The following is a 12,806-nucleotide window of genomic DNA, read 5'->3' as shown; positions in this document are numbered from 1 at the left end:
GTTTACATTAAAGATGAGCGTATTATAGGGACGTGAGTGCAATTTAAATATGAATTTTCTTCAGCTGTATTTCAGCTGGTCTACTCATACAAACAAAGGTGCTTAAACGAGTGAAATATTTACACACACGCGCGTGTTAGTGGTATAACCTTATGCAGTGAAAATAATGTTTAAACAAACGAAGTAAAAGATTTTGTACCAACAAAAGAAGTAGCAGATTCAGGCTCCGAATCAACTATCAAATGTTTGTATGAGTGTACCAGTTGAAAAATAGCTGAAGCGCACTTATGTCTAAGTATTCCACAAAATAGAAAAGACCTCGACAGAGTAAAGTAAATAACTATGTCGTGAAAAGACAATTATGTCATTTCTCGAACTCATTATGTTGGTCCGTGGGATGAATAGAACTCTTTTCTAACAAACCTATTCAGGATCTTATTCCCCCAATTCATACGGTTTTATTTTAATCGAATTCCAAATAAAAAATCTCACGAATGTGGGCACCCATAAGAAAGTTTTTTTAAATTTAAAAAAAAAAATGAAAAAAAATCCCTCCCAATTTCTTGATATGTTAAATGGGATGTGCTAGCCTTTATTTTAAGCCAATAAAATGAAAAATCGGTTGGGGTGCTCATTGACAAAACCATAAAATTGTACACTGAGCGAAATTTCTTACTTGCTATGCGTATATCATTCGTGCCACCTGTTAAAAAGTGTGGTAAGGTAGTTATACAGCGGGCTCGAATATAATACGTGGGAGACGTATTTCGCTTTGACAGAGATTTAAAAATATGAATTTTATTGAATTTACCTACGATTTACACTATATTAACCAGTTTATAGTAGTTTTTATGTATTTTAGCAGCTATTGGTAACAAATATCTCAAATTAAAAATTGACTTCTTTGGGAATTGAACCGGGGACCTCTTAATCATGAGCCAACGATCTTTCTGATGTAGAAGTACAGTAGTGTTGGTGGACATTTCGTATTGTTGAAGCGTACTTTGAAAGCCATAAACGTGTGTGGCGTATAAGTTACGCAGAGCACGTTATAACGTTGCGCACACAAATGGTGATATGTCGTTTTTTAACATAATTGAATTGCAGTTCATATAGCACGCATAATTAGCTACGACTTGATGACAAGATAGCTATGGACACTTGTTATCAAAATGAAATTATTTAATAAAAAATGAAAGTATTTTAACGAGAATTTTTCTAATTTACTGAAATATTTTTTTTGTCGTTTATCTTCAACGTGTTAAGAAATATAAATATGATCCAAATTTAATGTCTGAGACCAGCATCCACTATATACGTTTAGCATACTTGATGTGCGTTTAGCTTCCGTCCCACTCGTAAGTTATTCATATTCCACGTGTATCACCACAATACGTAACACATGAATATTCTAATCTGACAATCGAAATACGTAACTACGTTTTCAACGTGTTCCGCGTATAGAAGACATTGACCATGTATCATATACATTAATGAAGTATATTCCACCTTTCCGTAGAATTTTACACATACCCGGAGTATTGTATGAATTTTCTTTTTCTGGGTGTACTTTAATGCCTCACCCTAACACACAGCTACAACCTTTCGACTCGACGATACTTTTATTAGAATCGTCTGTCAATTCTCTACAAACTACCATTAGATCAAAACCGGCCGGGTCGTTTCATTTCGGAGAAAATTTTTCTGAAAAAGTCATGATTTTGAAATATTCAAATTTTCTTAGAGTCGCCCCGAGAGGAGAGGTCGTTTAAAAAAAAACTTCTTCTACGAAATAATCACCTTGAAACTCCCTATCGATAGCACCATAAACGTCCGAAAACAAAAATGGTGTGTCCGATTCAAAAAAAAATTCACCATATTCTTGATTTTTGTATGCACTGCAAGTGCAAAAGCATGTCAGTAATTTTATCTTTTATTTTTTTGGATACTTGTTATGCGATACGGAAGCCTCACAATTCCCAGGTTAACCACACAATTGTCGTTATTTCTACCCAATAAAAATAAATCTTTTCCCTATGACCCTCATATTCATATTTTCTCTTATGTTTGTGGTCGAGGTGTTAATAAACTATCAGATTTCAAAGAAATTCTGTTATGCAAAAAAATATCTTTTTTTGCCAAAACAAATTATTTTCTCAAGTAAAAAAAAAATCATTTGGCACGACAGTATGTCTATGTCTATAAAAGGATAAATGTTTCCACTATGAAATCGAATACTATGCGCAAGTAACCAATTTCCTATGCGTTTTTCTTTTATTTTCCAGTTTAATTCACTGGTGCTGTTATATACATTCCATAAAAAAATATTTTTGTTCTAAGTCGACCGACTGTGGTTTCGGCTTTGACGCGGCATTGTCTCATCTTCACTCCGGGTGAATAGTTGTGGGATTTTAACAAAATTGCGTCGTTCGTTTTAATTTGTTAACCATAAAGTGCAGACCAGGATAATATTGTAATATGAAAAGATAGTTGACGTCTGTTTGCACAAACATAATTCTAATTAGATATTCATCGAAATTCTTTTAAAGTCTTCTTCAATTAATAATCATTTAAAGTTGATTGTGAACATAAACAATGTGCTTACACTTCAGATATCACGTCATCATCAATAAACCGAAGCACAGTGCTGTAGAATGTAAATGTTGAAGAAATGATTGTTTATAAAAAGTTGACTTTGAAATATCAATGCAAATTGAAGAGGTCATATTTCGTGCAAAATTTATTGATCCGGAGCGGATCCGGGGTGAATACATGAAAAGTCAATTTTTTCAGTTTTCTTTCAATACCTACAGTAAATAGCACGTTCAAACGGTGCCGAACGTAGTGATTGCATGATGAAATTTCTGACCAAAATGAGGTGTGCAGACCGCCGAAAACATAGTGCCCGATCCGGCACGGTCGTAGACTGAGTTCGGATTTTTCAAGACTCAAGTTAATTCGGGCGGTTCAAAAAATCAAATTTAAATCCGATCTGATTTATTGTGCTTGATCTAACCTGTAAAAGTTGAACCTTTCTGTACCGGATTAGCCAGCCCGGATATACTTTTGATGAACTTTTCGTTAGAGTAAAAACATAAGTTCGGGCTGGGTCGTTTTCTTTTAAATATTTTTTTTTCTGGTTTGTTGGGATCCTAGTTGCCAAGGGCGGGCTGGGTGGTTAAAACATCGATTCCAAACAGTTGCATTGATCCGCTTTCCAATCGATGACTGATAGCGCGGTAATAGATCGATAAACAGAGAATTATTAAAAGAGTAAAGGAGAAGGTGTCTATTGATGTAAGACTAGGAATTTTGAAACCAGGGTGTTGGTCTCATTCTCTGACAGTGTTCAATGGAAAATTAACCAAGACAGCGAATTAAATAAAATATTCAGGGGAACTGAGCGAATCCTTTATTGTAATGCATCGAGAGTGGCGCCACCAGTTACCTAACTTGTATCATTAGTCGAACACCTATTATTATTTTCTTCATAAAAAAGTTTATCGTTGAAGAAAAATAAGTGTTCGACTACTGGTACATGTCGGGAGACTGGTGCGCACACCCTATACTATGTTTTAGTTTATGCAACAAAAACAAAACAAATTTGTGAAAATTTTTGAGAACTATACAAGACTGTGAAAAATGCGTCTGCCCACATCAGATATACAAGAATGACTAATACTCGCATATTATACTGAGTGCCTCTTATAATGTTTTAAGAAAACATTGAAGAACGAGACAGTTTTGCATTTTTCTTGATTTGTTTTATTTGTCTTGCGTCTTTGAATCGATGAGATATGATTCTCCAAACAGCGAAGAATTTCGAATTCTGTCATAGAAATCCCTTGTTTCCATCGGTCATTTTATTTTGATGACAAATCTTTTGGGTCAACCCACAGTGTCCATAATTTAGTGCTAAGAAAAGATTTTATCGGTCCACAAAAATGAGAATAAAGTGAACCACTTTCAGTGTATATAATCTGCACAAAACTATATCCGTTTAAGAAGAAAGTGGGTCTCGTGCACACGCAATAACATTAGTTCGACATTAAATAGACGACGTGAAAAGGAGGATACACGCAGAGACGTCATGGATAATGTAAATAATAATAAAAACACAAGATATTCGTTTCTTCAACGAACATATTGGATGAAGCACGCAGGTTACATAAATAAATCTTGCTATATCCTTTACATGAGGTAATACCTCATCGAGGTATGCATGATTGTAAATAGCACAGCAATTAAAAATATTTATTATCCGACAGTAATGAACGTAATGAAGATGAAATGGGGGAAATTAGTTAATAAAACTTCTTTTTGCATCAATGAATTAAATTGCGATAGTAATTTTGAATTTAGAAGTATAGTTGATTCGCCTTTCGATTGTTAATTGTCAGCCTTTCAGAAACGGCTTGTGTATGTTATCATACAATTTTTGAATCTACTACTTCTATTGTTCAATTATCTTCTTTTACTTCATTTTGAACTACTTTCCCCTCTGGACGACCACATTAACCGGAGGTCATCGTTAATTTTGTTGTTACTGTCGACAACAACTTATGTATTCGATTTAGATTACAGTCAGAGGCCGTAAAATTTCAGAATAGATTTGATGTTTTTCAGCTGATCCAAACATGCAATCAAAACTGTTTATACAGTTTAAGCTGCTACAGCTACACGCACACGCCGTACAATAAGTTTTGATTGTTTGTGTGAATCAGCTGAAAAACAACTGAAGGAAATTCATGCTGAAATTTTACTGCCTCTAACTATGAGGGACCAAAGCATATACATATGAATCGTATACACGATTCATATTAACACTTCATACACATACACTATCTTTCCACGAAATCGATGACGTATGTAGAGTAACTATCGATTGCGAGTTGGCAAGTACGAGAATGCAATCGCAATTTTTTAGTTTCTTCACATTGATAATAAAGCAGGTACTGAAAATGCAAATTCGTTTTTAAGGAACCCAATAATATCTTTGTTGTCAAAAATACCGGTTTTCTTACTCAAATGTTATTTATTACGTTCCTGCATTTAACATTTGAGGAAGTGATTTGAACGCCTTTTCATGTGTGCGGTGTGATTAACCTAATTTCCTCCACTCAAATGAGAATCAGAATTTAATGTTTTATTGACGCTTTGTCTGATGACAGAGCAGGGGCGATCTTGTTTTGACAGTGGAGAAAATAGAAATATTCTACCCCGAAGTGTCACATTTGATTTTATTTGGAAAAATGGTGTAACTAACGCACTTCAGACATGGTACTCTAAATGGGGTACTAAAGCTGGACAGTTATCAAACAAATGTAAAAATTAATTTCCTACAAAAAGATCTCACTTTGGCAGCTGTCGACAATTATCACTTTTGCTTGAATTGCAGTGGTGTAACAAATTGATGTTTTTGTTTCGTGGAGAAAAACGGTAAATCACTTGTCGAACATATGAAAAACGTTGTGTTCACCTCAGGAAGAAAATAGGAAACTCCAACTCGAGTGTACTTCGCTCTTAAACTCTTGTTGGAATTTCCTGTTCTCTTCCCTAGGTACACAAATAACTATTATTATTCACGCCCGTCCCCATAACGATATGTAGTAACCTAAAGAATTACTTCCTTGAGCTTACATCATTTCAGAAGACTTTTAAATATGTCTTGAGATGTTAAGATTAACAGTCACACAATGCGCAGCTTTTCTCACGAGTTTACGACCCGGCAAAGCACGAAGATACGCAAAAGAAATAAAAACAATAAAAAAAAGTCACGAGAACAAGGCAAAATTGTCTCGATTTTAAATATTTTTTTAAAAATAACCATTCAGTATAAACTGCACGTTCATCGGTTAAAAGACGCCTTCTGTTGAGTGTATTCGTCATTTTTATACTTTACTATCTCATATCTAATGTAGTGGGCAGACGCATTTTTTTAACTATCCTCTGTTGTTCACCAAATTCTTCTCAAAATTACTTTGTTTTTGTTGCTTAAACTGAAATATTATGTCAGCTAGTCTAGTCGGGAAGACAATCTCGATTATATCGATTCACATGTTCCCTCTGTGTAACCAATTAATAAAACATCAAATTGACTCATTTTTGATTCTTTGAAAAGAACTGAATCGTTTGTATAATTCATTAAGTGTTAAAAGAACGAATTCATTGATCCATGAACTGAGTGTGATAAAGATATGAAAAGATAAATAAAAATTTCGGTGTTAGCTGCATAAACGTTCGTTAGGTGAAAGTGTGTGTTGTGTTCATTTTTTGTTTGATATAAATAGACATCGTGAGGGATACACAAGTATTACGGAAACCCGGGAAATCATGGATAATGTAAATAACAATAAAAGTACAAGATATTCGTTCCTTCAACGAATATTGGATGAAGCACGCAGGTAAATAAATCTTACATTAGAGATACGTGTATATTTAAACATGAGACCAATTAAGATATTTATTTAACCGAATTAAAAGGAAAAGAATTCGGAAGAAATTAATTTATAACAGCGCCGAATAGGAGGAGTCTTGTGTTTGATCAACGCCGTATTTAATTCAAAAAGACAATTATTACGGTCGCAGGAGACTCTTTAATTCCTAAAAGATCGAATGCATAGAAATCACAATCTTCACCGTGACAATATAGCTTAGAATTTCAAAACTTCGCTACATTTATTTGCCTGGAACTGCGGGTTGAGATACAGCTGGTTGTGGAGCTGGGTATGGTTGCACAGCTGGTTGTTGTGGTGGATATTGTTGTTGAGGTGGATATTGTTGTTGTGGTGGATATTGTTGTGGTGGGTATTGTTGTGGTGGATATTGTTGTGGTGGGTATTGTTGTGGTGGATATTGTTGTTGTGGTGGATATTGTTGGCCTGGGTATGGTTGTTGTGGACGTGGTTGAGGGAATGGTGCAGGTAAAATGTTTGGATATAGTGGATAACGGTATTCATCCGAACGATCCCAGCTTTCTACGGAATATCTGCTATCCGATTCCGATGAGTGACACTGTACGGCCTAAAATTTGATTGACAAATTTTATTTAAAAAAAATCTCAAATTTATCTGAAACAAAAGATTTACCGCAACCGAAACTATCAAACCAATCAAGAGGGAGAAGTTCTTCATTTTGAATTTTACTTTTACAACGAATGTCGTCTAAGCAACTGATACTTTACTCAACGAAGCTTGATCTTTTATACTGTCTGGATGGAGTGAATTTTATGCTTGCGTTAATTGCGTCAATCGTGTCTGGTGAAGTTTTTTTCAATTTACAAAAATTGCAATTTAAATTGGTAATTTGAGTGTTTATTTCTCGTAATTTTGATGGGAAAAAATTCCGTTCAAATTAATTAACTTTTTCCGCGTGCAAATATTTTTCTCATTTTGGCCGATTTCTATTAATACGTCACGTGGTGGCTGTATTTAAACAGTTCGAACTTGGTGACGTATCGCGGTGGATGAATCATTTGATTTTTCCATTGAGAATTCATTACGCGAGTACGAGAGGTATTGCTTTCAGTTACTACGAGTCATTGCGTGGAAAAAATTGAGAATATTTTCCCCTTGAACTTCACATAATCCGCTGAAATTGAGTTTGGTTTCAGGTGTTTCGACAAATTGCCTCACAATTTTACTGGAATTAACACATTAGTGACATTAATACAGGACGTCCGCCATTCAGTGTTGCCATACAGGTCTTAAATCATTGATAACTCCATAAATACGAACTTCTGAGGTGTCAATTCGTATGACTGACCCTCCTAAATTCCCCCTAATAGGATGTAAAGGATGTAATAAACTTCCAAAAATCCATACTTCTCTGTCTGACAGCACTGAATTGCGGACCACCTTTATAAATGTCCCCATTTAACAATCACTTTCTCTTGTGTGTATAACTTTATCGCTGCATGCCTCTGTAGTGCACCAACAAATGATATCTTTTCCAAATTGATTACAGTAAATTTGTAACTTCCTCACCAACCGAATGCACAACAGTCAACATGGAGCTATCGCATAGTTTAACATTAAACGAAGAAGCGTTCAAACAAATTCCCGAGCATAAAAAGCCCGTTTTTGTGTTTGAATGGCTTCGATTTTTAGACAAAGTTTTGGTGGCTGCTCACAAGGTATGACGAGAACACACATTGGAACGAAAACTCAGTTCTCCCATTCTAATCAATCCACTCAAATTTAGTCCGACATAAAGGAATGCCAAAAGAAACTGGTCGAACAATTAACTACACACATTCAAGGCTCTCCTGGCCCACCGACGAGAAAATTGATCGCAAGCTGCTTAGCAACTTTGTTCTCAGTTGGTGACACCTTTCTGCTGTTTGATACGGTCAATAAATGCAACGATATATTGAAGAATAGGGATGATTCGCCGAGCTTTCTGCCGACAAAACTGTAAGTTGAAAATGTTGTTGTCAACCGCTTGATCCATAATTTCGATTTTTGTCTGATCAGTTCGGCCATCTGTTGTGTTGGTTCCATGTACGAGAAACTCGGACGCATGATGGGCCGATCGTACGAAGAGACCGTTCAGATATTGATTCGGTCATTGAAAGGGGCCGAATCTCAGATGAGAATTGAGATAATGATTACGCTGGAGAAGGTGTGTGCTGGCATGGGAACGGCTATATCGAATGTGCACAAAGACATTTATAAAGCCACAAAATTGTGCTTAACCGATCGGGTTATGGCTGTACGTGTAGCTGCTGCGAAATGCTTGCTAGAAATGGTCAATCATGCGCCATTTTTGTACACAACCGAAGTGGAAAGTGTGGCGACTCTGTGTTTCCGAGCGTTCGATGGCAGCAACTACGAAGTTCGTTGTGCTGTTGCTAATTTATTGGGTAACCTAATTGCTTGTACGCAAAAACCTGCAAGACCAGGTCAACCGTTACAATCGTCAAAAACATTTCGACCAACATCACTGGACGAAGCATTTGGTCTTTTAATGTCCGGATTTCTGAGAGGCGGTGTGTCGTTCTTAAAAGGCACCGGCGAAATGATTAAAGGAAGTTCGGGAGTCAACCGCGAAGTTAGGGTTGGAGTTACACACGTAAATACAACGACAAAGCCACAATGTGATCAGTCGATTAAGTATCGTTTCTTTGCAGGCATACGTGATTTTCGTTCGTGTTATGGGCGGGGCATGGTTGGAGCGAAATCTTCAAGCCTTTCTTGTTCACGTCTTGGATTTGGTTGCTAATCCGAAAGCAGCATCATCACACGTAGACGCAGTGTATTCACGGAAATGCATAAACTTTATCTTACGTTCTGTGATCGGTAAAATGCTTGGCGAGAAGGCACAGACATCGGCATGCAAGGAATTGGTCTTGATAATAGCGAAACAAATGAACACAATTGACTTCAATCCGGAAAATGCCAAGGATTCCAATCAGGAAACATTGTTCAGCCAGCATTTATTGGTCTGTGCGCTACAAGAGTTGGGTAGTCTCATACTTAGCTTAGGTACGACGGCACAAGTTTTATTGACCGATCAATCTCTGAATATGATCGATGCAACGTGTGCGGTTCTCGTGCACCTGTGTTCGGCAGCTCGATTGTCGGCCGCTTGGTGTTTGAGGTAATACTTTTCTGTGTGAATATCCGAACGCAAAGACTAATCAAGAACGTATATCGCGACAGATGTATTTGCGTAGCGTGTCCCAGTCAAATAACATTGTTGATTGATCGTTTTGTCGATGCGATTGAAACCATGCGTGCATCACCGGAAGCAATTTCTGGATATAGTAGTGCTTTGGCAGCTGTGCTTGGTAGTGTCAGCCAGTCTCCGCTGGGAATACCACACACAAAAGGAAAGGTTGTGTTCAATACTGCCGAGGAATTGCTTCGATCGGCCAGTCAAAATTCGAGGCTTTCTTTGAATCGCATACAGGCCGGATGGCTGTTGATCGGTGCAATAATGACATTAGGTACAAAAGCCACTCTCCAAATTATTTCCATTCAAAAAATATTTTCCATTCCTTGTCGCCAGGCGTTCCCGTTTGCAAAGGATTGCTGCCGAGAATGTTGCTACTGTGGAGGTATTCGTTCCCACAATCGGAAAAAGAACTGAGATCAGAAAAAGCCCGTGGAGATGCTTTCACCTGGCAAGTTACGCTTGAAGGAAGAGCTGGTGCATTGTCGGTGATGCACAGTTTTCTGTTGCATTGTTCGGAGCTTTTGACGGAAGACATCACGAAACGCTTTCTGAAACCATTGGATAGTGCTTTAACAATGCTCGTCGAGTAAGTTCAACACTGGATGTGTTATGGTCACGGTTCTGATTGTTGGGTCTGTTCTTTTCAGCCTTTCAGTTGTGCTAAAGACCTACGGACAACACCTAAAAGCTCCAGCAGCAATGGTGCGTCTTCGACTGTACGAAACGTTGTCATTGCTGCCGCCAAACATTTTGGAATTTTTCTTCACTCATCTTCCAAACATTTGCCAAGGCGACACGAAGAAATACAACAAGTTCACGCATCTTTTGCAGATGTTAGTCGCTGAATTTACGCTGGCCGACAATCCAGCAAACACCACCAATTCGTTGCTAAGGAATTTATGTCATGCAGACGATTCGGTTATACTCGGGACATGGTTGCAGGAAAACGATCACAAAACTATTGAAGATCAGGTGGGTCATTACTTTAAGTTTACTCTTTTTATATGTCTGTGAGTAGTATACTGTCCAAACCGACTAAAAAAAACCTAAACTTGATGAGACCTTGATCTTCATTGATTTTACGTTTTTTTCAAAATTATCCTTTTTCGTTCAAGATGGAACCAAATCGAAAACCCAGCGGGGAACACGTAAGTTGGGAGTGACCAATTTAACACACCAACTATTTGTAGCATTTGTTCAGTTTCTGCTTTTTGATTTTAGATTGATTTCGCGTTTTATAATTTCATTTCGTGCTCAGCCACGAAGCGCTCTTGAATTTAGATTGATGCACAGACTGACCTTGAAACCGGAGCTAAATTTGTTTTCTTTCTGCATGTTACAGCTTCAGCCCAACAGTGCCGCTGGTTCGGGTGCACTGGAACACGATCACTGTTGTCTGTATCGGCCTCTGCCGAAAACCGAATTATTTCCCGGTCCACTTCCACTCGGCGTTGCTGTCATCGACATGTCAGTAACATTGTTCGGCCAAATATTCTCCCGTTCGGCCAACAAACACCGAGTCACCATGTTCAACCATTTCGCCGACTGCATTCGACAGTCGAAGAGTTCACGGCAGGAGGCCGTTCAAATGAACATATTCGCCGCACTTCTGTGCGGTCTGAAGGGATTGAACGAAACAAAATCTTCCATTGGACAGGAAGACGTTCAAAAATCGGCCACGAGTCTGATTTTAGCAGCTTTGGTCAGTCCGAATTCCATACTGAAATGTGCAGCTGGCGAAGCATCCGGACGCATGGCTCAAGTTATTTCCGATTCGAAATTCACGGCGGAATTATCACAGACCAGTTTCGATAGGTTGAAATCGGCTCGAGATGTCATAACTAGAACAGGTCATTCGCTTGCGCTGGGGTGTTTGCACAAAAATGTTGGTGGAATGGGATCGTCACAGCATCTCAACACCAGCGTATCAATTCTACTTGCGTTAGCACAGGACGGAACGTCTGGAAGTTCGCCAATCGTTCAAGTTTGGGCATTGTATGCGCTTTCGTTGATAGCTGAATCGGGTGGACCGATGTTCCGGAGTTACATAGAGCCAACATTGTCTCTATCCATCAAATTGCTACTGACTGTGCCACAATCGTTCGTCGATGTTCACCAGTGCATTGGACGAGTTTTGTCTGCGGTTTTGACCACAATGGGACCCGAACTGCAAGGAAACACAACTTCCATAACAACGATGAGATCTTCGTTTCTATGTGCCTGTGCAATTATGCAATCACACTTCGATCCGCTAGTACAAGCAGAAGCTACTGGTTGTTTACAACAATTACATCTATTCGCTCCCCGGCACGTCAATTTGTCTTCATTGGTGCCGTCTCTGTGTAAAACATTGTCGAGTAACTATTTGGTGCTACGTAAAGCAGCTGTTTCCTGTCTTCGCCAGTTGGCCCAACGTGAAGCGAAAGAAGTGTGCGAACACGCTTTGACATTAAGTTCGGATGAAGATAGTCGATTTGTGATGACTGATGCAGGCCTGCCCGGCGTTTTGTTCGGAATGCTCGATACAGAAACGGACAGTGAAATGATCAAAAACATTCACGACACGTTGACGTCAATGCTTCAAATGTTGGCTTCAGACAATCTGTCTCAGTGGTTGGGATTGTGCAAGAATGTATTGACGGTGACTACCGACAATATCGGTGAAGAGGCTGTCGTTAAAGAAACTGTGAACCTAAATGATGACGACGACGACGATAATGACAATGACGACGATGTGGAAGATTTCCACATTGAGGAGAAAGAAACCACCCATCCGGCTGTACAACCACGCTGGCCGACACGTGTATTCGCTGCCGAATGCATTCGCAAAATTATTTCAACGTGTGAATCGGCCAATCCCATCCATTTCGATTTGATTCAAGCGAAGGAAATGCAAATGACCAAGTCCAAGTCGAGTGACTATTTGATTTTGCATCTGTCCGATTTGATTCGGATGGCTTTTATGGCGGCAACAAGTCATTCCGATCAGCTGCGATTGGAAGGGTTGAAAACATTGCAGGAAGTAATCGATAAATTTGCTCGGGTGCCAGAACCAGAGTTTCCCGGACATTTGCTGCTGGAACAATTCCAGGCACAGGTACGAAGTAGTGGTGTCCTGGCATTTTAGT

At 38.5% G+C, this 12,806-nt stretch overlaps 2 protein-coding genes across 8 annotated transcripts in view; one reads left to right on the top strand and one right to left on the bottom strand.

Moving 5' to 3' along the window:
* Positions 1-12,806, top strand: part of LOC119074017 (HEAT repeat-containing protein 5B) — a 28,794-nt gene that overhangs the window by 12,800 nt on the left and 3,188 nt on the right. For 2 of the 7 annotated variants that reach the window (XM_037179996.1, XM_037179988.1), the window contains exons 2-10: positions 7,966-8,134; positions 8,203-8,414; positions 8,475-9,072; positions 9,131-9,600; positions 9,663-9,949; positions 10,012-10,264; positions 10,326-10,650; positions 10,794-10,826; positions 11,021-12,775. In XM_037179996.1, the coding sequence (XP_037035891.1) occupies positions 8,009-8,134; positions 8,203-8,414; positions 8,475-9,072; positions 9,131-9,600; positions 9,663-9,949; positions 10,012-10,264; positions 10,326-10,650; positions 10,794-10,826; positions 11,021-12,775 (4,059 nt within the window). In that variant the 5' untranslated portion in view covers positions 7,966-8,008. Of the gene's footprint in view, positions 1-4,145; positions 4,164-5,987; positions 6,405-7,965; positions 8,135-8,202; positions 8,415-8,474; positions 9,073-9,130; positions 9,601-9,662; positions 9,950-10,011; positions 10,265-10,325; positions 10,651-10,793; positions 10,827-11,020; positions 12,776-12,806 lie in introns of those variants that run through there. The other 5 variants (XM_037180004.1, XM_037179956.1, XM_037179965.1 and 2 more) reach the window with 5 other exon arrangements.
* Positions 6,577-7,246, bottom strand: LOC119074083 (cell death-inducing p53-target protein 1 homolog). Its single transcript, XM_037180043.1, has 2 exons — positions 7,089-7,246; positions 6,577-7,023 (listed from the first exon to the last, which is right to left on the bottom strand). Exons 1-2 carry the CDS (start codon positions 7,131-7,133, stop codon positions 6,679-6,681), a joined length of 390 nt encoding a protein of 129 aa, XP_037035938.1. The 5' UTR covers positions 7,134-7,246; the 3' UTR covers positions 6,577-6,678.

The sequence above is a fragment of the Bradysia coprophila genome, chromosome II, assembly GCF_014529535.1.
Source record: "Bradysia coprophila strain Holo2 chromosome II, BU_Bcop_v1, whole genome shotgun sequence".
Lineage (NCBI taxonomy): Eukaryota > Metazoa > Arthropoda > Insecta > Diptera > Sciaridae > Bradysia > Bradysia coprophila.
Note: the sequence above shows the minus strand (reverse complement) of the source record. Positions and strands in the feature narration are given on the sequence as shown.

Bases quoted from the DNA above. Each gene is read 5' to 3' on its own strand.
- LOC119074083 (XM_037180043.1), bottom strand. From the start codon at position 7,133: ATGAAGAACTTCTCCCTCTTGATTGGTTTGATAGTTTCGGTTGCG. The intron at 7,024-7,088 runs GTAAATCTTTTG...ATCAAATTTTAG, and splicing joins GTTTGATAGTTTCGGTTGCG to GCCGTACAGTGTCACTCATC.